A 23317-nucleotide genomic window follows, 5' to 3' on the forward strand; every position below is an offset into this window, starting at 1 on the left:
TGGGCAAATCCCTTTGCACCTCAGCCCACTGTGCTTCTCTCTGGGGGCCCCTCAGAGCTGGATTGGTTCCTTAATTTTCTTGTCCTAGACTCTTCCAGAGCCCACCCCAGGCCTCTTTGGCTAATAAACATGAAATGTACGTCTGGCTGTTCAAGAAATGGACATGTAAAAAGTGCAGTTAACAAACTGTAAACAGCATCAAAGAACAAAATGTTACCAGTTTTAAACATCTAATTAGCTTCGACCAGAGCCAAGAAGCGTCCGGTCTAGAAGACAGAAGACACCCACAGGCCTCTCAGTGAGCTGCTTTTGTGGGCAAAGAAAGAAGCCCTGGTCCAGGCTGGTCGGTTTTAAACCTCCTGTCCTTCTAGGGAGTCTCTTGTCAGTGGGCTTGGTCCCTCCAGCTTCTGTGAAGGACGAACCTTAGCATTTGATTTGGTGGTGTGGAGTTGGCATGTGGGGTTCCATTTTGGGTTGTCCTGTTGGGAACCTAGCACAGGAGCTCAGTGCAAGTTAGTGGCCCTCTGTGTATTTTAGTTCATTTAAAATATATATATATTTAGCAGCAGGCAGAGGCAGGTGGATCTCTATGCCTTTGAGGCCAGCCTGGTCTACAAAGTAAGTCCAGGACAGCCAAGGCTACACAGGGAAACCCTGTCTCAACACCCTCCCCTCACAAGAAAAAACAAACAAACAAACCTGTAGTTGCTTCTGTATATTCGTGCAGAGGTCAGAGGGACAACTTTGGGTGTTGTTTATCACCTTCTACCTTGCTTTCAGGTCTTGCTTGACACTGTTCTGTATGCTCCAGGCTAGCTGGCCATGAGCTTCCAGAAGATTTTCCTGTCTCCATGTCCTATACAGAGCAGGAGGTCTAGAATTACAGACATGTGCCAAGTCCAGCTTTTACGTCCAGCTTTCAGTCAGGGTTGTCGTTTGGCAGCAGGTGCTGCTACCTTCTGAGCCGCCTCCCCAGCCGCCTGAGGGTTGGCAGAGGTGGTAAAGGGTTGGCGGAGGTTGGCGGATCAGAGAGAAGGTTATGGCTGAGAGTGAAGAGAAGACACGGGTAAGCAGAAAAGGGGAGGAAGGCCCGGGCAGGAAAAACCAAACCTTCTGTTTCACGATCCTAAGTGACTGTACCAGGAGTTGGGGAAGTTGAGGCCAGGGACCCCACTGCTTCTCACTTGGCTTCTACCTGGGTTCTCTAGCCCCGCAAGGCCATATTTGTCTTTTTTAAAAATTAATTTATTCAGATTACAAGTCAATTGTTATCCCATCACTTGTATCTGTCCATTCCTCCCTTCTTCCTGCTTTCACCCTATTCCCCTCCCCTAGGTCTATGACCGAGGGGGACCTCCTCCCCCACTATATGGTCATAGGCTATCAAGTCTCATCTTGGTAGCCTGCTTATTCTTTCTCTGAGTGCCACCAGGCCTCCCCACCAAGGGGACGTGGTCAAATATGGGGCACCAGAGTTCATGTCAGTGTCAGTCTCTGCTCTCCACACAACTGTGGAGAATGTCCTGTCCATTGGGTAGATCAGAGTAGGGGTTTGATGTTTACTGCCTGTATTGTCCTTGGTTGGTGCAGTAGTTTGAGCAAACCACCCTCCAGGCCCAGATCCACCTGTCATGATGTTCTTGTAGGTTTCTAGAACCCTCTGGGTCCTTCTATTTCATATTTGTATTCTTATATCTTTGAGATGGCTCCTAGTTGCTCCACCATCAGCTATGAGCTCCCCCTGGTGGGCCTGGCTCCCACAGGCTGCTGCCATGGTGCCCAGGACCCCAGACCTGTAACCCGGCATTGGTCCAAGGACTCGCTCTCAGAGGACGTTACCCACTTGTCACTCACTGCAGAAGTCTTGGGCAGTCTAGAGCATGGTAAATATCTGCTGCCTAAAGGGTTAAATATGGGAAGGAGGTGGGGGAGTGGTGTCTCAAGATGTCTTCCCCCTGCCCCCAGGATCCAGAGCCTCTGCCACCAGCCCCTCACCCCAAGCTGTGTCCTCACTGTCGTTGCCCTCGGCCAGGACCCCAAGGGAAGACTGCATCTCCATGTACAAAGTAGCAAGTACAGAGAGCCAGCACATGGTCCTGGCACAGCTCCACCACACAGTACCATCATATCCACACCGCCTACCATGCTCAGACAAGCATAACAACTGGAGGTTACAGGGTTGTCTGTGGCTCTATCACCCTGAGTGTGCCTGCTCTCATCTGAGGGGAGGAGATAGCCAGGGCTAAGATCTGTAGCAAGCTTCCCGTGCCAGGTGGTGCTGCCTGAGACGAGCCACAGCGAGCCAGGGAGCTCCACATAGCCACAGACCCATTGTGTTCCACACATCCAGGGTTGGCTGCAGGCTCTGCCTCCACACCAGCTTGGATCTCAGCGGCTGGGTTCCTTCCCACAGGTGGTACTAGGGCCCTGCGCCCTGGCCACAGATGCTTTTACCTTCTGGCCTTTCTCTTCTAGCAACCACTACAGTTCATAATCTGCACCACCCCCAGCCCCCACCCCAGGACTCCCAACACCCTCTCAATGCCCTAGACAGGAGAAGGCCAGAACCAGCCTGTGTGCCCTGTTGGAGGGCAGGGAAGGCCTAGAACCAGGGGACTGAGGACTCGAGCCAAGACTAAAGCATCGGGAGACCTGGGCTGCAATATGGAGCTCATCCCTCTGTAACCGCCGACATCCCTCCAACAGCTCAGGTAGGCCCCTGGACAACAGGGTAGCTAGAAGCTGCCCTCGGTGACCAAACAGGGAGAGGACATGGCAGCAACCCAGGACCGATGGAACATCTGGCTCCAGGGAGTGTCCTCCTGCCTGCCTGTTTCCCCTCTCGGCTCCAGAGCAGGTGGTCTGAGGCCAGGAGAGGCAACCCAGCTGGCTCCCTGGGCAGACAAGATCACCAGCAAGGGCAGCATAGACTGCCCAGGCTGATTACCGCCTGCTGCTGCGGTTACCTGGGGAACTGCCCGCTGTTTTCGTGTAGGCGCTAAAGGATGAGCTGTGGGAACACTCTGGCAAGGTTGGTCTGGGAGGTGACACCCAAGTAGGCTCTGCCAGAAAGGAGAGCTTGGCAGGGAGAGGAAAGGCCCAACACTCACACACACACAGCCCCGAGTGTGGGGTGGGAGGGCGGCTGGGGAGGGCTGTGCCCAGAGATGGGCGTACCAGTTCATTCATCGTCCATTTGTTCCTGCGATTTCATCTTCCCTTCTGCTCACAGGATCAGACGTTCAAGGTTCTGGACTTTGTGCAAGGTGGCATGGATGTGGCAAACCAAGTGAGGGTGTCCCAGCCCCGTTGTAAACTGGCAACATAAAACAAAATTACAGTTCAGCAGGGTCCGTGCCACATCAGGGCAGTGTGGGTTTTCTGTTGCCCATCTTGGCAGGGTGTTTGAGACGCTCTCCTGATGATGACAGATTTTTTGCCGACGGTGTGGGGAGGGGGAATAGCATGTGCTTGGGCCAGAAGAGATGAGTGCAGCACTTCCAGAGCGTGTCCAATCCTGGGCAGTGTGGGAGTTGGCCAAGAGCCAGCCCGTCATGGGGGCTGGGGAGGAGATGATTTGGAGCCACTGAAACAGTTGTGACGAGGCTCCTCATAGCAAAAACGCAGGCCAGGCCATTCCCCGGAGAGAGGCAGGCTACCCAACTGCCCATGAGATGTGGGGTGGCTCACAGGGCATCTGAGAGCCCTGACGCTGCAGGAGGGAGCTGGGAGACCAAGGCCAGCGCTCGGTCCAGGCTGGCAGCCACTGCCATGTGCACTTCCTCCACAGCACAGTCTACGGCCCCCACACTGGGCATGCTCCTGAATGCCTTTGCCTGCCTGTGGCCATACCCTGCTGGAAGATGATGACTAACCCAGAAGGCGAAGGTGCCATGCAACAGAGAGGGGACAAACATGGAGAGATGTGGCACCTACAGATGTCAGGAAGCATCTGGGCTCAGTACACACCTGCCTCCCCCTAGTCCTGCGCCAGCCTTGTGATGGACGTGGCCATTTTTGCCCTCACTATGAACACTAAGAAACTGAAGTCCCGGAGGCTGGAGAGATGGCTCAGCTGTTAAGAGCACTGACTGCTCTTCCAGAGGTCATAAGTTCAATTCCCAGCAACTCCCACACTTTGGTGGCTCACAACCATCTATCATATGATCTGATGCCCTCTTCTGGCCTGCAGGTGTACATGCAGGCAGACCACTCTATACATAATAAATAAATAAATAAATCTAAAAAAGAAAGAAAGAAAACTGAAATTCCAAGAAGCTACCTAGCCCCACCAGCCGCAGTGGTGAAACCAGGGTTCAAACACAGGTGTGGCTCCGAATCTACACGACCATGAACACCTGCTGTGTCTCAGGTGCTTCGGAGTCTGAGCCAACAAGGTACCGTGTCATGAGATCCTAAGGAGTAACCCGGAAGGGAACCACAGAGGGCTGGACTTGTCCCAAACAACCAATGGCTTCGGGAGGAGACTCTGTGGGTCCCATGCAGAGTAGAAATGATACTGGCTGCCTGTCTTCAGATCATGAAGGAAAATGTCATCCGCAGAAAGGAACCGAGCCCTGAGCCAGCCAGTGACAGCGACGACCAGAAAGGTGGGTGAGTCAGTGAGGATGGCGTCTTCATCGTCTCTCTCACACACCACACACACACACACACACACACACACACACACACACACGACAGACACACAATCCACTTGCTCCTTGCTATGGGCTCACAGACACTCTGACATGAGTTTGGGGTGGGCAGTTGGTTTACTAACTTGAACTTGAGCTGTGTAAAATGGGTGATGTGAGACCATGTGCCTTCAGGCCCAGCACTTGGAGGCTCAGCCAGCACAGGCGCAGTGTTCAGTGGGTCCCACTGTAAGCAGTTGGGGCTCACTTTAGTTTGGGTCTGGGTCGCCCGAGAAAAGTACATATGTGAAAAGCGTGTCTGTCAAGCTGTGGTACCATGGGAAGGTGTGGGGCCTAGCATAAGGAACTGAGGTGACTAGGGGGTTCCCTTGAGGAGGATGGTGGGACTTCAGTCTTTCCAGAGGCTTTGCTTTCTGGCTACCACAAGGTGAACAGTTTGCTCCAGTGCATCCCACCCTCATGTGTGTCACTGCAAAGCAGTCAGAGCAATGGCTGTAGGCTGAAGCCTCAGAAACAGTGGGCAAAGCTGTTTTCGTTCTTGGAGGTTGGGCACTGTCCACAGTTCCAGGGAGCTGATGAGCCGGAACACTGAGAAACCCCACAGAATGAGCCTCCGGCGGGCTTGTCTTTCCAGCCCCACAGTAGCTGAGAGTGGCACAGCCCCAAATATCGATGCCTTGCACCTGCTGATTTGCAAATACCCTTGCATGGTCCAGGAGCCCAGGGAGAAAGCAGAATCAGACACGGAGAAGCTACATGTGTGACAGACTGCCTCGCTGTGAAACAGTTGTCAAAGACAACTGATGTCCTGGGCAGAGAGGCAGGGCCAGCCTCTGCCTGGTGTCACATTCCCCACCAGTGTGTAGCACTGTCACCAGCCCTGTGGTTTCAGACGTCCACCAGGGGGAGGGTGCTTGCTTGCTGCATGCCTCGCCCCTCCCTTTCAGGTCACTGGACACCCCAGTCTAAGCCAGGACACTTCCTGGGGTCTGGACTCCGAACATAGACTTCTAGATTTGGCTCTGTGCAGAAGTTATCAGCAGATCAAGGGTGACAGTGACCAGGAGGCAGTAGCTAAGGTGTCAAGAAAATCCCTGGCTGGGCGTGGTGGCACTTGCCTTTAATCCCAGCACGTGGGAGGCAGAGGCAGGTGAATCACTGTGAGTTTGAGGCCAGCCTGGTCTACAAAGAGAGTCCAGGACAGTCAAGGCTACACAGAGAAACCCTGTCTCAAAAACCTAAAAAAAGAAGAAAAGAAAAGAAAAGAAAAAATAAAATCCCTGGAGCAGATAGATGCCTTTAGGAGGTAGAGGTGGGAGTCAGGATAAAGTTGAGATCTGGGTCAGGTGACCTCTCATGACATTGTTTCCTCTTCTGTAGGAAGGTCAGTTACACTGAAAACACAGAGGGGGGAGGGAGAAAGGGGGAGAGGGAGGGAGGAGGAAGGGAGAGAGAGAGGGAGGGAGGGAAGCAGGAAGGGAGGGAGGGAGAGAGATCCAATCACTATTGGACTTGTTTATTTGTTTTTTGAGACAGTGTTTCCTGGCTATTCTGGGACTAGCTCTGTAGACTAGGCTAGCCCCAAACTCAAAGAGCCACCTGCCTCTACCCCCTGGATTAGAAGTATGCGCCACCACACCAGGCTGGACCTCTTTTATAATGATTTTTATTTGTTTTTTATCTCACATGTGTATGAGTGTTTGTCTGAATGAAATAAGTGGGCTCCATTCGCATGCTCAGTACCTGTGGAGCCAAAAGGGTGTCAGATCCCCTGGAACTGGAGTTACAGATAGTTTGAGCTGTATGCAGTAGGTGCTTGGCACTGCACTCAGGTCCTTTGCAACAGCAAGTGCTCTTAATTGCTAAGGTGTCTCTCCAGCCCCTGTTGTTGGTGGCTCCATGCTGCAGGCCTTGCTTCTCCTCTGTCACGGCAAAGAAGCCGGCTCTATGTCCCATCCAGGGTGAGGCCTGTGCTGTGCCAGAGCACAGATGTGAGGGGACTGGCGCTCACCTGAGGGTGCAGCGCAAATAACCTCAAAAGTTACACCAGTCTGTGGGCCAGGCATCCCATGGAGATGCTGAAGCCCAGCTCCAGGGGCCGCGGGTAGAGATCTCACTCTCCTGGGCTTCCTTTGGTAACTTTTCCCCTCCGAAGCCAATCCAGCTCCTTCCTTGCTGTTGGCCATGGCTAAGGCCTCTCAGCTCAAAGGAAACCTGCACTCAGCTAGGTGCCGTCCAGTCCCTCAGGGGTGTCCACGGCACAGAGGCTTCCTGAGATGAGGGCCATCATAGCAATGCCAGGAGAGTCCTCAGATGCCTAGTTTGTCATTGAAGTGAGAGTCTGGGACCCTTAGGATGGCTCCATTCACCTGGAAATCATAAACATGCTAGTGCTCCTGGGTGACAGGAGAACACATTGGCCACGAGTGTTGCAAAGCAGGTATGAGCCCTGAGGGCAAAGGAAGCATCCTGAGCAAATGTTGGACGAATAGAGTGGGGCACGCCTGTGGTCCCAGCACTCGGGAGACCGAGGCAGGTGGATCTCTGTGAGTTCAAGGTCAGCCTGGTCTACCGAGTGAAACCAGGGCAGCCAACAGTTCACAGAGAAACCCTGTCTAGAAAAACAAAAAAACAAAAACAAAACAAAAAACAAAATAAAAGTGGCGGCAGGAGGTGTCAAGAGGTCAAAGTCATCCTTGCCTGCATAGCCAGTTCTAGGCCAGCCTGGACTACAGGAAACTGTCACAAACAGACAAAGTAAATGTGGAGTAGTGTGGACACAGGCATCTGTGCCCAGGGAGCAAATCCCCTGCCCATTCGTTCCCTCAGACCTGGCCCTGCCTGCAGCCCGAGCAGCTGCCCAAGTTTCTGTGTGCTCCATCCTGTCAAGTTCCTGGTTTGGAACCTCAAAGTGGGCAACCAGCCACGCAGAAGAGAGGCCTCTGCAGCAAGATGGGAGACCAGCCACACTGAGGAGAGGCCTCTGCAGCAAGGTGGGAGACCAGCCATGCCTCTGCAGGAAGGTGGGAGACCAGCCACGACGAGGAGAGGCCTCTGCAGCAAGGTGGCAGCTGTGAAGGCAGCAGGGAGGGAAGTTGGACTGGCAGGGAAAGCTGGACCCAGGTGGGGCAGACTGGGGGAAATGCGGGGGGGCCAGGCCTTCTGTGGAGCCCCCTGCTGTGTCATAAGCACCTCAGTCAGGCGCCTCCTTTGGGTGTTTTTGAGGGCTGCACACTGTGGGGATGGATCTGTGTCATCTCTTTGGGACAAAATGTCCCCATACAGGCTACACTGGCTCAAGGAACAACTTTTGAAATTCCAGGCCTAAGTCTTTCTGGTATCACCATCGTTGCTGGGGCACCCCCTGCCCAAACAGCAATGCCCATGGGTCGCTAAGGGCATGGAGATAAACCGCTCAGGAGATGGTGTCAGGGAACCACATCTGCCCCATTGCATAGTGAAAGCCGATCGCCGGTGATTGGTTAGCACATGCCTCCAACTGGAGAGTGAACGCTCATACCAGGGTCTCCACGCACATTAAAGGAGACAGATGTGGGGACTGCAGACTGGTCCACAGGCCAGCTACCGGCTACTCACACTGCTTCGGTGTTATGGCTTCCAGAGCATGTAGTGCCATGAGCCCTGCAGGTCACACACTAGGCCCATTACTCCTGAGTGGCTACTGAGCCCTCAGCTTCTGGAGAGGGACCTAGAGGCCTGCCACTCCACTCCACAGGCCTGGAATGCACTGCCAAGTACGGTGAGGGTCACACCCATCCTTAGAGGGATCTGAGCCTGCTCTCTCTAAGGTGTGGGAAGGCCCAGGGCTGCCTTTCCCAGGGCCTCTGGTCCTGCTGAGTCAAAGCTTCCAGAGGCACTGGTCAATAGTGCAGTTCCCAGGCTATGTTCTAGGGGTACTGAGTCCTGGGGTGAGGCTACGGACAGCCTTCTGTTTAATGTAAAAATTCTCTCAGAGGCAGATTTTTGTTGTTGTTGTTGTTGTTGTTTGAGACAAGGTTTCTCCTTGTAGTCCTGGCTGTCCTGGATTCACTTTGTAGACCAGGCTGGCCTTGAACTCAAAGAGATCGCCTGCCTCTGCCTCCCTGAGTGCTGGGGTTACAGGAATGTGCCATTGCACTCGGCTTCAGAAGCAGTTTAACTTCTATTTTTTGTACACACACACGGGGGGACGGGGGGGAGAAGGACTCAGGAGGCAGAGGCAGGCTGATCTCTTTTAAGTTTGAGACCAGCTTGGTCTAACTAGTGAATTCCAGGACAACCAGAGCTACACAGTGAGACCCTGTCTCTAAACAAACAAATAAAGATTTATATAAAGACATTTTATGCTACTCCTGGGTCTGTAGATTGAGTCTGACACAACATTTCTTAGCCTCAATGTGACTGCTTTTGGGCCAGGAAATTCTTCCCTAGGGCAGTTGGGGGATAGGGGCTGGGGCGGCGGGGGGGAGGGAGGCGGGTCCCATGCATTACAGGTGCACTAGCTCCCTGCGTCCTCAAAACCCAAACTGAAAACTATCTTCAAATAGTGCCCATGTCACCAGCAAGGGTAATACCCAGAAGAGGGGTTTCCTTCTGGAACCTGAAAGACAGTATGAGGTGTGGGTGTCGTGTTCTCCGAGTGACCCCTGATCAGGCTCTGCCATGCAGGGCTCCAGGCTCCTTATCACAGTCTACTGCCTCCAGCACCCATGACTACTCACTTCCTGTCACCCCTCAGCAGATCTGCTCTGTTCTTCACTGGTTACGTGGTCCTCACTGGCCAGCCTCTTCACGGGCAGACGTGGGCAGCAGGACCAAGGCAGGAACCCGGAGCCTAGCCCCCAGCAAGCCGTGCAGAGGAAGTGCATAGCGCCCCCCCGCCCCCCCCACAAGCCGTGTGGAGGAAGTGCAGAGGCAGGAGAATCTTTGGCAGCAATGGGATATTTATTTTTTATCCTTACTGCAAAGTAAACATGGCCGCGGTAGGGAAGAGCACAGAAGCGAATGAAGAAGCAGGGAAGGTCCTTCACACCCTGCCGCCCAGATGACGATGCTGGCCTGTAGTCACAGCTGATGGTGGGCACGGACACCCAGGCAGGCACGGCCCCTGACGCTACACGGCAGCTGTGCTCAGAGGCAGTGCACTGCCCCCAGGCCGGTCCATGGGACATTGAACTCCAGTCCCCTCCCCTTGCCCTCGCATCAGCTGAGTGACATCAGAACTCGTCCTTTAAGTCAAAGTGGGGCTGGTCCTCGGGCTTGAAGTCCAGGTTGGGGCTACCGTCCTCGTTGAGGATTCTGCGGGCGGTGTAGCCGACAATGGGGTATTTGGCTTTGTACACCTTGCTGAAGACCTCATCCAGGGCTTCCAGCTCCTTGGTTGTGAGGCCCGTCTTGGGGAGGAGAAATGGGAGACAGAGATGATCAACTGAATTTGACCACATTGTGTCTGGCACTGTCCTCTCTCTGCCCCTGCCTTACCCACCCACCGTAAACTCCAAATGCAAGAGAAAAACATACTAAAACAAAACAAAACAAAACAAAAAAATTTTTTTGGGAGAGAGCAGGAACACAGGCCTTACCATCACAGGCTCTGTAATTGGGTTTCTTGCGTTTGGAGAAATGGCAGGGGTCAGCACATCCAGAGTACAATGGGTGAGGCTATCCTGAGAAACTGCCTTTGTGCTCAAAGGCCTCTCCTTGCCAGAAAAGCACGAAAAAAAGTTCTAAGGAATGGAAAGTCCTGGGTATTCAGAGTGTGTGTGCAGAGGGTAAGTGAGGGGTGTGTGTACATGGTGTGCGTGCAGGGTGTGTGTACATGGTGTGCGTGCAGGGTGTGTGTACATGGTGTGCGTGCAGGGTGTGTGTGCAGGGTGTGTGTTCAAGGTGTGTGTGCAGGGTGTGTGAGCAGAGTGTGCTCTGTGAGTTCAGGCTGTAAGTGCAAAGTGTCTTGCAGAGGTAGAGTGCAGCGTGTGTGCACAAGGGTGAGTGCAGGGAAGCATTGGCGTCATCGCTTTTGCTGGTCAGCGGATACAGGAACTCTCGTCCACAGGACACCCAATCTGAGGAGTGGGCAGCACTGCAGCCTGCGCCTACCTCTCTATGCCACTATACTTTTAAGTACCATCTGCTGTAATGTGGACTCTGGAGCGGAATTACTGGGAGGTGATGGAGCCTTTAGGGGGTGGGGCCTAGTGAGAGATCCTTACTTGAGAGGAACTGTGGGACACCGGGCACCTCCTCTTCCATTTTTGCTTCTTGTTCATGAATAATACAGGTTTTTCTCTGCCACATGCTTTAGCCATGCAGTCAGTCATAGATTAAAATCTTGAGATTAAACCTTTTCTCTTCAGACATTACTTAGAAGGCCAAAGAAACAGCACTTACTGCTCTTACAGAGGACTAAGTTTGGTTCCCAGCACCTACATGGCAGCTCACATCTGCCTCTGACTCCGGCTTCAGGGCATCTATTACCCTCTTCTGGCCTCTAAAGGTACTGCATGCCTGTGGTACACATAAACTGATACAGGCACACATAAATTAAAAATTTTAAAGTTATTTATGTCAGATATTTGTTACATTGATGGAAAACTGACTAAATCCTTCCCCTTAATATCTTTCAATAATGTTGTGGCTTAAAGTTTTTACTTATCATTAGCCAGTCTATGGTAGTACACACCATTAGTCCCAGCTGTTGGGAGGCAGAGGCACGCAGATCTCTGAGTTTGAGGCCAGCCTGGTCTACAGAGAAAGTCCTAGGACATTCAGAGCTACACTGAGAACCAACTCCTGCCTCAAAAAACCAAACCAAACCAGAACATACTTATCTCAATTGATTTATACTGATCTGAAGAGTGAATGCCAGCCCACTGTGGGAACTACTATATAAAAATTAATTTTAAAATTACATGTATTTATGTGTGTACATGCACGGCATGCACATGCTGCATGCATGTACAGGTCACAGGACAACTTGCTGAAGTCAGTTCTCACTCTCCATTTGGTCCCAGGGATTGAAACCAGGTTATGAGGTTGGCGGCATCTTTACCAATGATGTCATCTCACCACCGCCACCCCTCTTTTGTGTTTTTGTTTTGTTTTTGTTTTTGAGACAGAGTTTCTTTTTGTAGCCCTGGCTGGCCTGGTACTTGCTCTGTATATTAGGCTAGCCTCAGACTCAAAGATCCACCTGCCTCTGTCTCCAGGGTGCTAAGACTAAAGGTATGCTATAGCCACGCCTGGCCATTACCAGCCCCATATCTTAAATGATGTTTTTTAATGCACAGAAGCGTATGCATGCAGAGTTGTTTCTCTCGGTCCATCCACTAAGCTCTGTCAGCCACTGAGAGTGGGACTTAGAGATGGGGTGTGGGTTGGGTGCAGACCACAGGAGTATCAATCTGCTGGGCAGGCTGGGGACAAGCAGAGAGGGCTTCTAAGTTGGGTGACAAGTCCCACACACAGTTTGGACTTAAGTCTGTAGGCATCGAGGAGCCATCAGAGGCTCCTAAGTAAGGGTGACCAGGTAAGATAATGCACGTTAAGAAAGTGGTTGGCCATCATGCCACAAATGCTTATTAATAAGTTGATTAAGAAGTTTTATGGGCTGAGGATCTTGCCCAGTGGCAGAGCGTTTGCCTAGTACATGGGGTCCTAAATTCAAATACAAATTAATAAAACAACTTTGTTTAACCTAAAGGCTTAAACAAAACAAACAAACAAACAAACACAAAATGAAAAGCATCTTTAATCTCAGCACCTGGAGGCAGAGAGAATCCTGTGAGTTTGAGGCCAGCCTGGTCTACAGAGAGTTCCAAGCCAGACAGAGATACATAGGTAACATCCCAACACACAAGAACCAAATCCATATCATGGGAGCACTGCACTTTGACAAAAGCTCATCCGACTTACAGTGTCATGAGTGAGGTCTGCAGGATCCAGCGACATCTTGGCCACTCCTCTGCTGGAGTCCTTCCCGGTCAAGGCATTGTAGGGGGCTCCTCGTCCATAAAACTCTACAGCGGAGAGTGGGGACAAAGGGCGTGGGTAAGCAAGGAGAGCAGCCAGGAGCTTGCAGTTCTCAGAAAAGGTGTAGTTCTGAGGAGGAACACAGCGGGGGATTATAAGGTCAGGGGCTAGCCTGCACCTGCCTCAAAATATGTACTTTAAAAAGGGGAGGAAGGCTAGGCAGGTGTCTCATCAATCCATAAAGTCTTGGGTTTAATCTTCTGGTTTGTGTCTGCCTATCTGTCGGGTGTATGGATATTTGTGGTATATGTGTATGTGGCATGTGTGTGTTCTATGTATGTATGTATGTATGTATGTATTAATGCATGCATGTATGTATGAATGTATGCATGTATGTGTGTATGCAGATGTATAGACAACATAGACAAGAAAAGCCTCTGGCCTCAGATGTCTCAGGAAGCCAAGTCTCCTTCTATGTGGACTTACAGGAGGAGTCACAAAAATCTACAGTCAGGGAGACTGTTAACTGGTATTGAAATGTTGTGTCACCTTCCACAGCAGCATCTCTTAGCTAAGGGACACTTCTCTGGCTTCTACCAGATTGTTCATGGGGTTTGAACGGAATTCACAGCCCTTCAAATAGGAACACCACACTACTAGGAAATACTGAGTAGATAAGATGTATTTGGGTAAAACACGGACAGGGACTAGGTCCCTCAGGGCCTCCCAGAGGGAAGGGAAAGGCCTTGCCTGACATGGCCCCCTTGGCCGCATTCCTCCAGGCCTCTGCTGTGGCCCTGAGTTCCCAGAAATAAGGAGCCACTTACCCTTTCCAGAGGAGACGTCAAACACCACTCCCTTCACTGCCAAGTAGATGGGCTGATCCTCCTGGAAAGGAGGGGAGACAGGTGAGGAGCAGGGGACTCTGGGTCTCCCCTCCCAGGTGGTACTGCCACAGCTGGGCGAGATATGGAGGTGAGTCTCAAGGCCTGACCCTGGCAGGTCACCACCTCCCAGGCAATCCCAGACTCATCCACCACAACTCAGAAAGTCATGAAGTGCCTGAGGGGGTGGGGGTGGGGGGTACATGGAAATCTTCCTGAAAACCAGGAGCTGAAACAGACAAGTGAGCCAGGCCTGGTGGGGCACTCTGTAATCTCAGCATTTGGGGAAGTGGAGGCAGGAGGACCAAAGAGTCAAGGTTATTCTCAGCTCCTTACCAAGTCTGAGGCTAGCCTAGACTACGTGAGACTCTATCTCCAAAACAAATAAAATACAAATCAAAAGAACACAAAATGCTTGGTGATTTCTGTCAGCACTGCCCTGTTACCAGCAGACACACATGGGACTAACTAAGCATGCCAGTGATACAGTTTTGTTTTGTTTCTTAAAAAGAAATATTTCTTTGGCCTGGAGAGATGGCTCCGTGGATAGGAGTGCTGGTTCTTCCAGAGAACCTGGGTTCTACTTCCAGCACCCACACTGCAGCTCACAAATGTCTGTAACTCCAGTTTCAGGGAATCTGATTCCTTCTAACCTCGGTGGGCACCAGATATACATGTAGTGCATGCAGTGCACAGACATAGACTCATATACATAAAAATAACTTAAACACTAAAACAGTTTTGTATGTCTCTCTGTGAGAACATGTACGTGTGTGTGTGTGTGTGTGTGTGTGTGTGTGTGTGTGTATGGAGACCAGAGGAGGGTAATGGGTGTCCTCCTCTGTGATGTCCCATCTGTTCCTTTGAGGCAGGGTCTCTCCCTGAACCCAGGCTCCCATTTTCTCTGCTGGACTGGAAGCCAGCAAGCCCTAGGGATCTTCCTGTTTCCACTCTCATTGGAGCTGAGGTTTGGGGTGTGTGCAGGATCCCCACTTGTTAGGTGCCTCTCAGATCTGAATGCCAGTCTTCACGTTTGCACAGCAAAGCTCTTCAGAGCTGAGCCATCTTTCCAGCCTCGTGTTTTGCTTCTTACTGGCAGCTCTGCTTCACGTGGCACGTCCACGCATTGGAAACAGGTTCTTACCCAGGAACATGAGACCCTGTGAATGGCTGTGCTCCTGACAGGGGCCTCATCTCCCCAGGGCCACGGCATATACTCTTGTAGGTGGTGCCGTGTGGGAACTGGCTGTTTCCAGTCTTGGAACCATGAATGGTGGTGGTTTGAATACCACACTCTACTTCCCTGAAGCCTAACTCAATATGGAGACTTTACCAGGTCAGGGTATATAACCTATGTAATTGTTTACAATGTTGGTGGTTTGTCCCCCAAAACACTAAGCCACACATTCTGCAGAGTCTATACACAGTGGGGTTAGACTTGACTTCTGCCTTCATTAGTGGGTATAATATGTCACCTTGGAAATCCTGTCACCAGAGAGAGAAAGAAGGGAGGGGGAGGGAGGGAGCAGGGAGAGCAAGAGAGAAAGAACATGAAGGAATAACACTTGGGCATATGGTATGGGCTCAGGCTGGGATGAGGAGCAGAGACCCTGGGAATGAAGGGGTGTCAGCCAGGGGTTCACAAGTCACTAGGGAGGGAGCTGCCACTTGACTTCTGTCCAGGGTCCTGTTTGAGCTCCTGTGCTTATAAGGTTTTGGTCACATGTCTGCATCCCTGTGGCAGACAGGAAGTGAGGCTCAGAAAACAAGAGTAACTTTCCAGAGACATGTAGTTCGCCGCCTGTAACCCCTGGGTGTCAGCTCCTCTACCAGCCACACGCAGGAATTTGAAGGACACGGTGTATGTGAGCGCCTAGCCATCATGACTGGGGGGCTTGGCCAACAGCTTCCTGCCCCACCTGCAGAGTCCCCAGGCCATCCATGACTGCCACTCTGTCAACCTCCACTAACAAGGGTGTGTGGTTTGAGTATGGGCCCCCAGAGGCTCATATATTTGAATACTTGGTCCCCAGCTGATGGACCTGTTAGGGAAGGATTGGGAGGTGTGGCCTTGTTAGAATATGTGTGTCACTGTTAGGCTCTGAATTTTCAAAGCTTCCTACCATCCCCAGTGGGCTCTCTGCTTCCGATCTGGGTTTGGGATGTCGGCTCTCAGCTGCTACTCCAGACATCATGCCACTGGCTGCCACACTTATCCCTCTAGGTCAGTGGCTCTCAAATTGTGGGCTGTGACCCCCTTCGGATGATCAGAAGCTTCGGGTCATCCTCAGCTATATAACACATTCTAGGGCAGCTTAGGCTACATGAGACCCCAAGCCAAGAAAAAGAATGTATAATTCTAGTACCTGGGAAGCTGAGGAAGTGCAATTGCCATGAATTCTAGACCACCCTGGGCTACTAAGCAGAAATGCAGAATACCTGCTCCTCCCCCACATGTGTCACATCTTAGCTCCTCCCCCACGTGTGTCACATCTTAGCTCCTCCCCCACATGTGTCACATCTTAGCTCCTCCCTCACATGTGTGTCACACCTTAGCTCCTCCCCCACATGTGTCACATCTTAGCTCCTCCCCCTACATGTGTGCCACACCTGAGCTCCTCCCCCACATGTATGTCACATCTTAGCTCTTCCCCCACACGTGTACACAGCTTAATTTAGTGTTTGTCTAACTTCTTGTTCTGTTGCTTCTGTGTTATTTCTTATTGCTAACTCTCTTCATTTCTTCCCCAGTAGGATATTTCTTTCCTTACTAAACTATATACTTGAGGTATGATGCTAAGGGGGAATCACAGGAAGGGAAAGATAGCACTCAAAAAGTATGGTGCTTTTTGAGGAGCGTTGTGACACAGCCACGTGTGTGTATGTGTGATCTTTTGTTCAGCTTTAGCCTGGTGACAACCACCTCTCCGGATGAATGCCCACACGGACAGTTGTACTGTTGGCCTTCCCCCGTGGGCCCCCCCCTCACTTATTCAGTGACACCTCTTCCTGTGGGCCTGGACCACTTTGACAATCTGCTGACCTTGTGGTGTCCTCATATGACCTTTGCCATCCTGTCAAAGGGCATTGATGGAACATTATACCCCTGTGTCAGCTCTCCAGAAAGAGGAGGAGAAGACACGGCCTCCCTCCACGTGTGGGAAGGGCACCTGAATGCCTTTTCCAGTTCTGGTTTTGGTCCAAAGTCACAAAGGGATTGAACACCATGTTGGTGGCTGCCACTCAAGAGAGATGCCTGCAAGAAGAGCCTTATTTAAGTTTTAAGGGTTATAAAATCAAGAAGAACCAGATAGCCAAGACAGACTGGTGTTTTCCTAAACATAGTTCTGGCTAGGTATGGGTGCACACACCTTTAATCCCATCATTCAAGGAGAGGCAAGTAGATCTCTGTGAGCTCGAGGCCAGCCTGGTACATAGTGAGTTCCTGACCAGCTAGGGCAGGCTGGCTAGTTTATGCCAACTTGTCACAAGCTACACTTGTTTTGTAGAGGAAACTACAAGTGAAAAAATGTCTCCCTAAGATTAGCCTATGGGCTGGCTTGTGGTGTGTTTTCTTGATCACTGATTGACGTGGGAGGGCCCAGCTGAGTGTGGGCAGTGTCACTCCTGGGTTGGTAGTCTGAGGTGCTGTAAGAAAGCAGGCTGAGCGAACTGTGAGGAGCAAGCAGTAAGCGGCACCCCTCCATGGTTTCTGCCTCTGTTTCTGCCCCCGTTTCCTGCCCTGACTTCCCTCAGTGATGGAGTGTAAGATGAAATAAACCCTTTCCTCCCCAAGTTGCTTTTGGCCGTGGCCATTGCATTGTATCACAGGAATAGAAACCCTAAGACACAGGGTCAAATAGTGAGACCTTGTCTAAAAAAAACAAAAACAAAAACAAATGTAATTCCAGGGCTGGAGAGATGGCTCAGAGGTTAAGGGCACTGCCTGCTCTTCCAGAGGATCTGAGTTCAACTCCTAGCAACCACATGGCGGCTCACAACCATCTATAATGAGATCTGATGCCCTCTTTTGGCGTGCAGTTGTACATGCAGACACAACTTTGTATACGTAATAAAAATAAAGTCTTTTATAAAATGCAATTCAAAAATTGCACAAAAGGACTTCGAAGATAAAACTAGAAGATGATCAACATTTTCCTTATGAGTGAGGCTTTGTTGTGCATACATGCACAGGTCTGCGTGTGCTCGCATGTACGCATGCATGCTTGCACACATGCGAGTGCGTGTATGTGTGTGTATGCATGTGTACATGCCTGTGTGAGCTTTGAGACACTGTCTTGCTATGGCTGGCCTTGAACTCAGTTCTCCTGAATGCCTCCTGAGCACTGGGATTTCAGGCTTTCCCCACCACACCCTGCTGAGTAAGCATATTTGGACCCAGTGATACAGAGCGAATCAAGAGAAGACAGGACCGTATGTCCTCTTGCCCACCAGAGGGCACCCTTTGACCTTAGGACTTGCCTAGATGTAGGGGAGAGTGAGTGGGCCCCAAAGTTACACAAGACTCAGGGTTCCCGGAAAGCACATTATGGCAGGAAGGGATGAGAGCCTCACTGTCCCTCACCTGGGACATGCAGTGGCCTCGCCATCTGGCCTTGGGCTCACCAACCTCTGGGCCCAGGCTACTGCTAAGCCAGGCCAGTTCTCAGCACCCATCTTTGGAATAGAGGGAACCTGCTGTGATGGGGTTTTGGGTTTTTTTTTTGTTTGTTTTCAGAGAAAACAGCCCTCCTGTGGTCTGAGGCTATGTGCATCTACCTGCAGGTGGCACTGTGACCTACCTGTGGGTCACAGAACAGATTTATCAACAGAATAAAAGGTAGAAAGTAGAAAACAGAAGTGCCAGAGTTTGAGGTTTCCCTCTGCTCTCTGGAGCAACGTTCATATAAGTGAAAATGTTAGGTGTGCTCAGCACCCATGCATCCCCGTGTCATCCCAGCTCCACAAAATGCCTGTGTAGAGGCTGTGCTCACAGCCACTATGGAGGTGAGCTTTGCATATCCATCCAGAAGTGCTACCAAGCCAGAGTTTACCAGGACTCAGCCAGAGAAGGCTAACCTTGCAGTCAGGTGACTTTATATAAAGGAAGTTACCACGGCTAATCTGGGTGGGTGTGGCCTGCCCCCCCCCCCTCCACTGAAAGGCCGTGGAGTTCCCCTCAGGAGTAAGAAGCTCCACCTAGCAGGACTCAGCTCCTGCCTGGAGACCTCTGTGAGTTCTCTGTGAGTTTGACGACCACCCTGATCTACATTGTGAGTCCTGAACTACAGGGTGAGCCCCTGTCTCAACACCTCCCCTCCAAAAAGAAAAAAGGCCACTTGCTAGGGAATTCCAGCCTCCTTCCTCCTACAGCCAGCTTTTTCTTCCCGCTCTGATGCCAACACCATGCAGTTGAAAAGATGGCCTCTGGGAGGCTTAGTAACTTGGTCCAAATCACCCAGCACAGCAGGAATCCAAGCCCAGAGGTATAAACTTTGGAGTGACCATGTGATGCACCACACAAACCTTGACGCTATTGGTGGGGGAGGGGCGAATCCCCAGGGCCACAGTCAGCCCAGACCCATTTCCAAGGCACTCCCTCGCTGTTTACTCTACCGACAGCTCACCTCCACCACCAAACAGCTCCTCCCACCTCAATCAAGCTTATGGTTTTCCACCGTTAAGTCTCAATCTACAATATGAAAAAAAAATTAGTTTTTTGTCAGTCACTGTCCTGCAGTCGGTAGATGTGCCTATCCGTGTGTTCTGTGCTGGAGTGGGCGTGCAGGGTGGAGGGGTGGGTGTTAAGAACCCCCGATGTGGGCGGGGCGTTGTGGCACTCACCTTGAATCAGGCGGATCGCTGTGAGTTCGAGGCCAGCCTGGTCTACAAAGTGAGTCTAGGACAGCCAAGGCTATACAGGGAAACCCTGTCTCGGAAAAACAAAACAAGACAAACAAAAAACCCCAAACAAACAAAAGAACCGCCTCCCCCATGTGGATGAAAGCAAGTAGGTCTCCATAGGGCTGCACTCAGATGGACAGTCCACTCCCACTTTCTTTTCCCCAGCTAGTCCCCTGCCCACTGGAAACTCTGAGTTCCCATGCACAGTGCTCCACAAAACCACACTGCACACCCAGTGCAGACAGTGAGACGCCCCGCCTCCCCACCGCCCGCCCCCCATGCTCAGTTAGGGACGAACGAAAGGCCTTGCTAGCACACCAGGCTGCGTTGCTAACTGGTCTCTGCACAAATCTGCACCAAGAATTCCCTCCGTTGCCCCTCAACTCCATCCACAATGTTTCCGGTCAAACCCCTTCGCGTTCCTATCCCTGTGTCCTCGTGGACCCACGGGTCTAACCCAGTGGTTCTCAACCCTCCTAATGCTGTTACCCTTTAATACAGTTCCGCATGTTGTGGTGACCGTGGTGACCCCAAACCACAAAGTTATAAAAATTTTGTTGCTACTTTATAACTAATTTTGCCACTGTTATGAATCATAGTGTAAATATCTGTGTTTTTCCGTGGTCAAAACAGCGCAGGTAGTTCCCTCCTGCACCACTAAGGGCGTGCCTCAGTTTCCCATCTGTAAAGGCGGGAATCACTGTAAATGGAACTGCTTCTCTCAAACTATATCCCGGCTTCCTCCCTACCTAAAGCAGCTGCTCATCCTGGGGAGCGTTGTTTCCCCCTGTGCATTCATCCCCACGGACCCAGACACTGAATGGGGTCTGAAGGGTGGGCTTCAGTAGGCCCGGGACACTGGGCAGGAAAAGCAAGGGCTGGGAAGGCCTGCCTGAATCATCTGGGCCCGCCCCAGTGCCCCTGGCCCAGTGCGCCTGCTCTGGCCAGCCACTTTGCACAAACTGTAGGCCCTGGGGCCCCAACCCATGCTTGCACTAAAATCTAGAAGGGTCTGAGATCCGTACTGCGACAAGACGGGGCGAGGGAAGCCGGGAGTGGGGCGTGAGGGCAACACCGGGTCTCCGCCACCGGCCTCGCCTGGGTCCCCTGACACTGGCCGGGCCTGGGGACAGCAGCCGGGCCAGGCCGCGCCGCCTACCTCCTCGCCGCTGTACCGGGCTAGCTCCTCCTCGGTGAAGAGCCGCACCGGAGGCCCGCGCTCTGCGGGGCGCGGCGTCTGCCCGGCCCGGGCTGTGGGCATCGGGGCCAGAGCCAGTATCAGGGCGAGGGCCAACAGCGCCGGCCGCAGCCGCCACCAGGGCGCCGGGTGCGCCATGGACCGCCAGGCACAGGCGGGAGGACGGCGGGGCGGAGCAAGGTCCGCACCTAGGGAGGAGCCCTGCAAGACAGGACCCAGTCTATTAATTGCCCTCCCCCCACGTCTATCTGTCTCTGTCTCTCTGTCTCCGTCTCCGTCTCCGTCTCCGTCTCTCTCTCTCCCTCCCTCCCTCCCTCCCTCCCTCCCTCCCTCTCTCTCTCTCTCTCTCTCTCTCTCTCTCTCTCTCTCTCTCTCTCTCTCTCCCCTCCACAACCTCCCCCCCCCCCCACCGCCCGCAAACTATAATGTTCTTAAATGGGATCACAGAGTGACACCAGGCCCAGCTAGCTTGGTACTATTCCTTCCTTCCTTCCTTCCTTCCTTCCTTCCTTCCTTCCTTCCTTCCTTCCTTCCTTCCTTCTTGGTTTTCTTTCCGTACTTGAGGATGGCTATGTCTCTGTGATCCTCCTAGCCTGGATCTTTTATAGGATGTGTTGCAACTAACATGATTGTAGCTTCTTTGAAGGCTGTGCCGAACTACACAGCACATTGTGTGTTTTATGCCGAGTCACAGAGTCTCAAGGCTGAAGAACCTTCTAATCCCCAGGGTGAAGTGTCACACAGCCCTCTTGAGATCCCAACACATCTGGATGACATCTCCAGCCTCCATCACTCTGACTGGCTGCTCCATCCCCTTCTCCTCTGGCCTGTGTGTCAGGACCCTCTTGAAGCCAAAAGATCCCTCCTGCGGTTTCTACTGAACACAGAACTGCCAACTCCCGGAGAGGCTAAGGGTCAGTGTATAGTTGAGTAGCATGGTCACCAGGCACCTTCCGGTCCACTAGAACCCAGATTCTCCAGGAACGCCAAGAGGCACCTGTACCCAGTTCAGTTTTTAAAACACTGGGAAGCAATAGTTATCTACAAAGAAAGTAGAAACTGGAGCTGGAGAGGTGGCTCAGTGGTTAAAAGCACTGGCTGCTCTTTCAGAGGACCTGGGTTCAATTCCCAGCAACCACACGGCAGCTCAGAAACATCTGTCACTCCAGTCCCAGGGGACTTGACACACTTTCTGAGCTTTGTGGGCATCAGGCACGATCGTGTCTCACAGATATACATGCAGACAAAGCACCCATACACACAAAATAAATAAAAATTTTAAAAGAAAATAGAAGCTATTCTCCGCTCTTAAACAGAAGGGCCACACAGGTGACACAGAGGCTGAAACAACCCTGAGGCGACCCAGAGGAGACCAGCCAAGGAAGAAGGTGGTGGTGGTGGTGGTCAGGGTGAGAGTCTAGAGCTAGAGAAATAAGAAGCCTTTGGATCTGGAGCTTCGACAGCTGCTTTCTAATAACACAGCTCACCTACGGTCCGGGCCCTTTCCCTGCCAATCTCAGGCAGCACTTCTGTCTGACTGAAGTCAATGACTCTGACTGACTTCAGATTGACAATGATTCTGATAACTCATTTTATCCTGAGCTCTGTGAATAGTGTATTAGTAACCAATGTGCTAGTTGATAGCTGTACATATTAGTAACCAATGTACAAATTGACAACTAGTACATGCTAGTAACTAGAATGCTATTCATAGTAAATGCTTTACAAGAAGCATCTTAAGGAAATAAAAGCTTACTTTGGCTCACGGTTTTGGGCATATTGTCCATCAGGGTGGAGAGGCCTGGGAGTAAAGGCTGTTTGTTCACAGCCCAGCAAGCAGGAAACAGAGAAGAAAACACCCGTGTTCAGCCTACTATTTCTTCCATCACTTCTCTCCATTGCTGGACCCCTGCTGGGGAATGGTGCCGCCCACATGTGGGACAGGTATTATTGTCCTGTCTGGAAAAGCTCCCTCAGGCACACCTAAAGGTACACTCACCAGTGCACCAAAAGCCCTTGGCTTCTCTGTTCCAGTCAAGTTGACAACCAAAATTAACCATCACACACATGTAGCAATAATTTCATATTACGCATAAGGTATCTGAGACAAAGGAAGGCTAAATGAACTTACCAGGATCACAGGGTCAGTCAGAGCAATGCCAAGACAGACCTGGGCATCAGGGTGCCAGCTTCTCGATTTTTCTAGCTGCCCTCTGCTGCTTCTAGGTAGACATTGAGTGGAGAAGTGGCACAGACAACTGGGCATACAAGTTGTGGTGCTTTGAATAAAAACAGCTCCCACAGACCCATAGCAAGTAGCACTATTAGAAGGCGTGGCCTCGTTAGAGTGGACATGGCTTTGTTGGAGGAAGTGTGTTTCTGAGGGCTGGCTTTGAGGTTCCAGATGTTCAAGGCAGGCCTAGTGGTTCAGTCTTTCTGCTGCCTATGGATCCAGATGTAGAACTCAGCTGCCCTTCCAGCACTATGTCTGCCTGCATGCTGCCATGCTTCCCTCCATGATGATAATGGACTAAACCTCTGAACTGTAAGCCAGCCCCAATTAAATGCTTTCCTCTATAGAAGTTGTTGTGGTCATGGTGGCTCTTCACAGCGGTGGGAACATTAACACAGGCCAAGGTCTCAGAGAGCTGGCAGTGATGCGGCCCCTTGTATCTGGGAGTGGGGTTAGTTTCCTGGGGCTACTGCAC

The 23317-nt window shown here is 51.6% G+C and overlaps 1 protein-coding gene across 1 annotated transcript; it reads right to left on the reverse strand.

Annotated features, from left to right (window-relative positions):
• Nucleotides 1-9817: 9817 nt before the first annotated feature.
• Nucleotides 9818-20747, reverse strand: Nenf (neudesin neurotrophic factor). The gene is made up of 4 exons (XM_051148142.1): nt 20571-20747; nt 13451-13511; nt 12567-12670; nt 9818-10048 (listed from the first exon to the last, which is right to left on the reverse strand). Exons 1-4 carry the CDS (start codon nt 20745-20747, stop codon nt 9872-9874), a joined length of 519 nt encoding a protein of 172 aa, XP_051004099.1. The 3' UTR covers nt 9818-9871.
• Between the last annotated feature and the right edge of the window lie 2570 nt (nt 20748-23317).

This window comes from Acomys russatus, chromosome 6, assembly GCF_903995435.1.
Source record: "Acomys russatus chromosome 6, mAcoRus1.1, whole genome shotgun sequence".
NCBI classification, from domain to species: domain Eukaryota; kingdom Metazoa; phylum Chordata; class Mammalia; order Rodentia; family Muridae; genus Acomys; species Acomys russatus.

Bases quoted from the DNA above. Each gene is read 5' to 3' on its own strand.
- Nenf (XM_051148142.1), bottom strand. From the start codon at position 20,747: ATGGCGCACCCGGCGCCCTGGTGGCGGCTGCGGCCGGCGCTGTTGGCC. The intron at 12,671-13,450 runs GTAAGTGGCTCC...TCTCCGCTGTAG, and splicing joins TGACGTCTCCTCTGGAAAGG to AGTTTTATGGACGAGGAGCC. The intron at 10,049-12,566 runs GTAAGTCGGATG...CTCCTCCCCAAG, and splicing joins CAGACCTCACTCATGACACT to ACGGGCCTCACAACCAAGGA.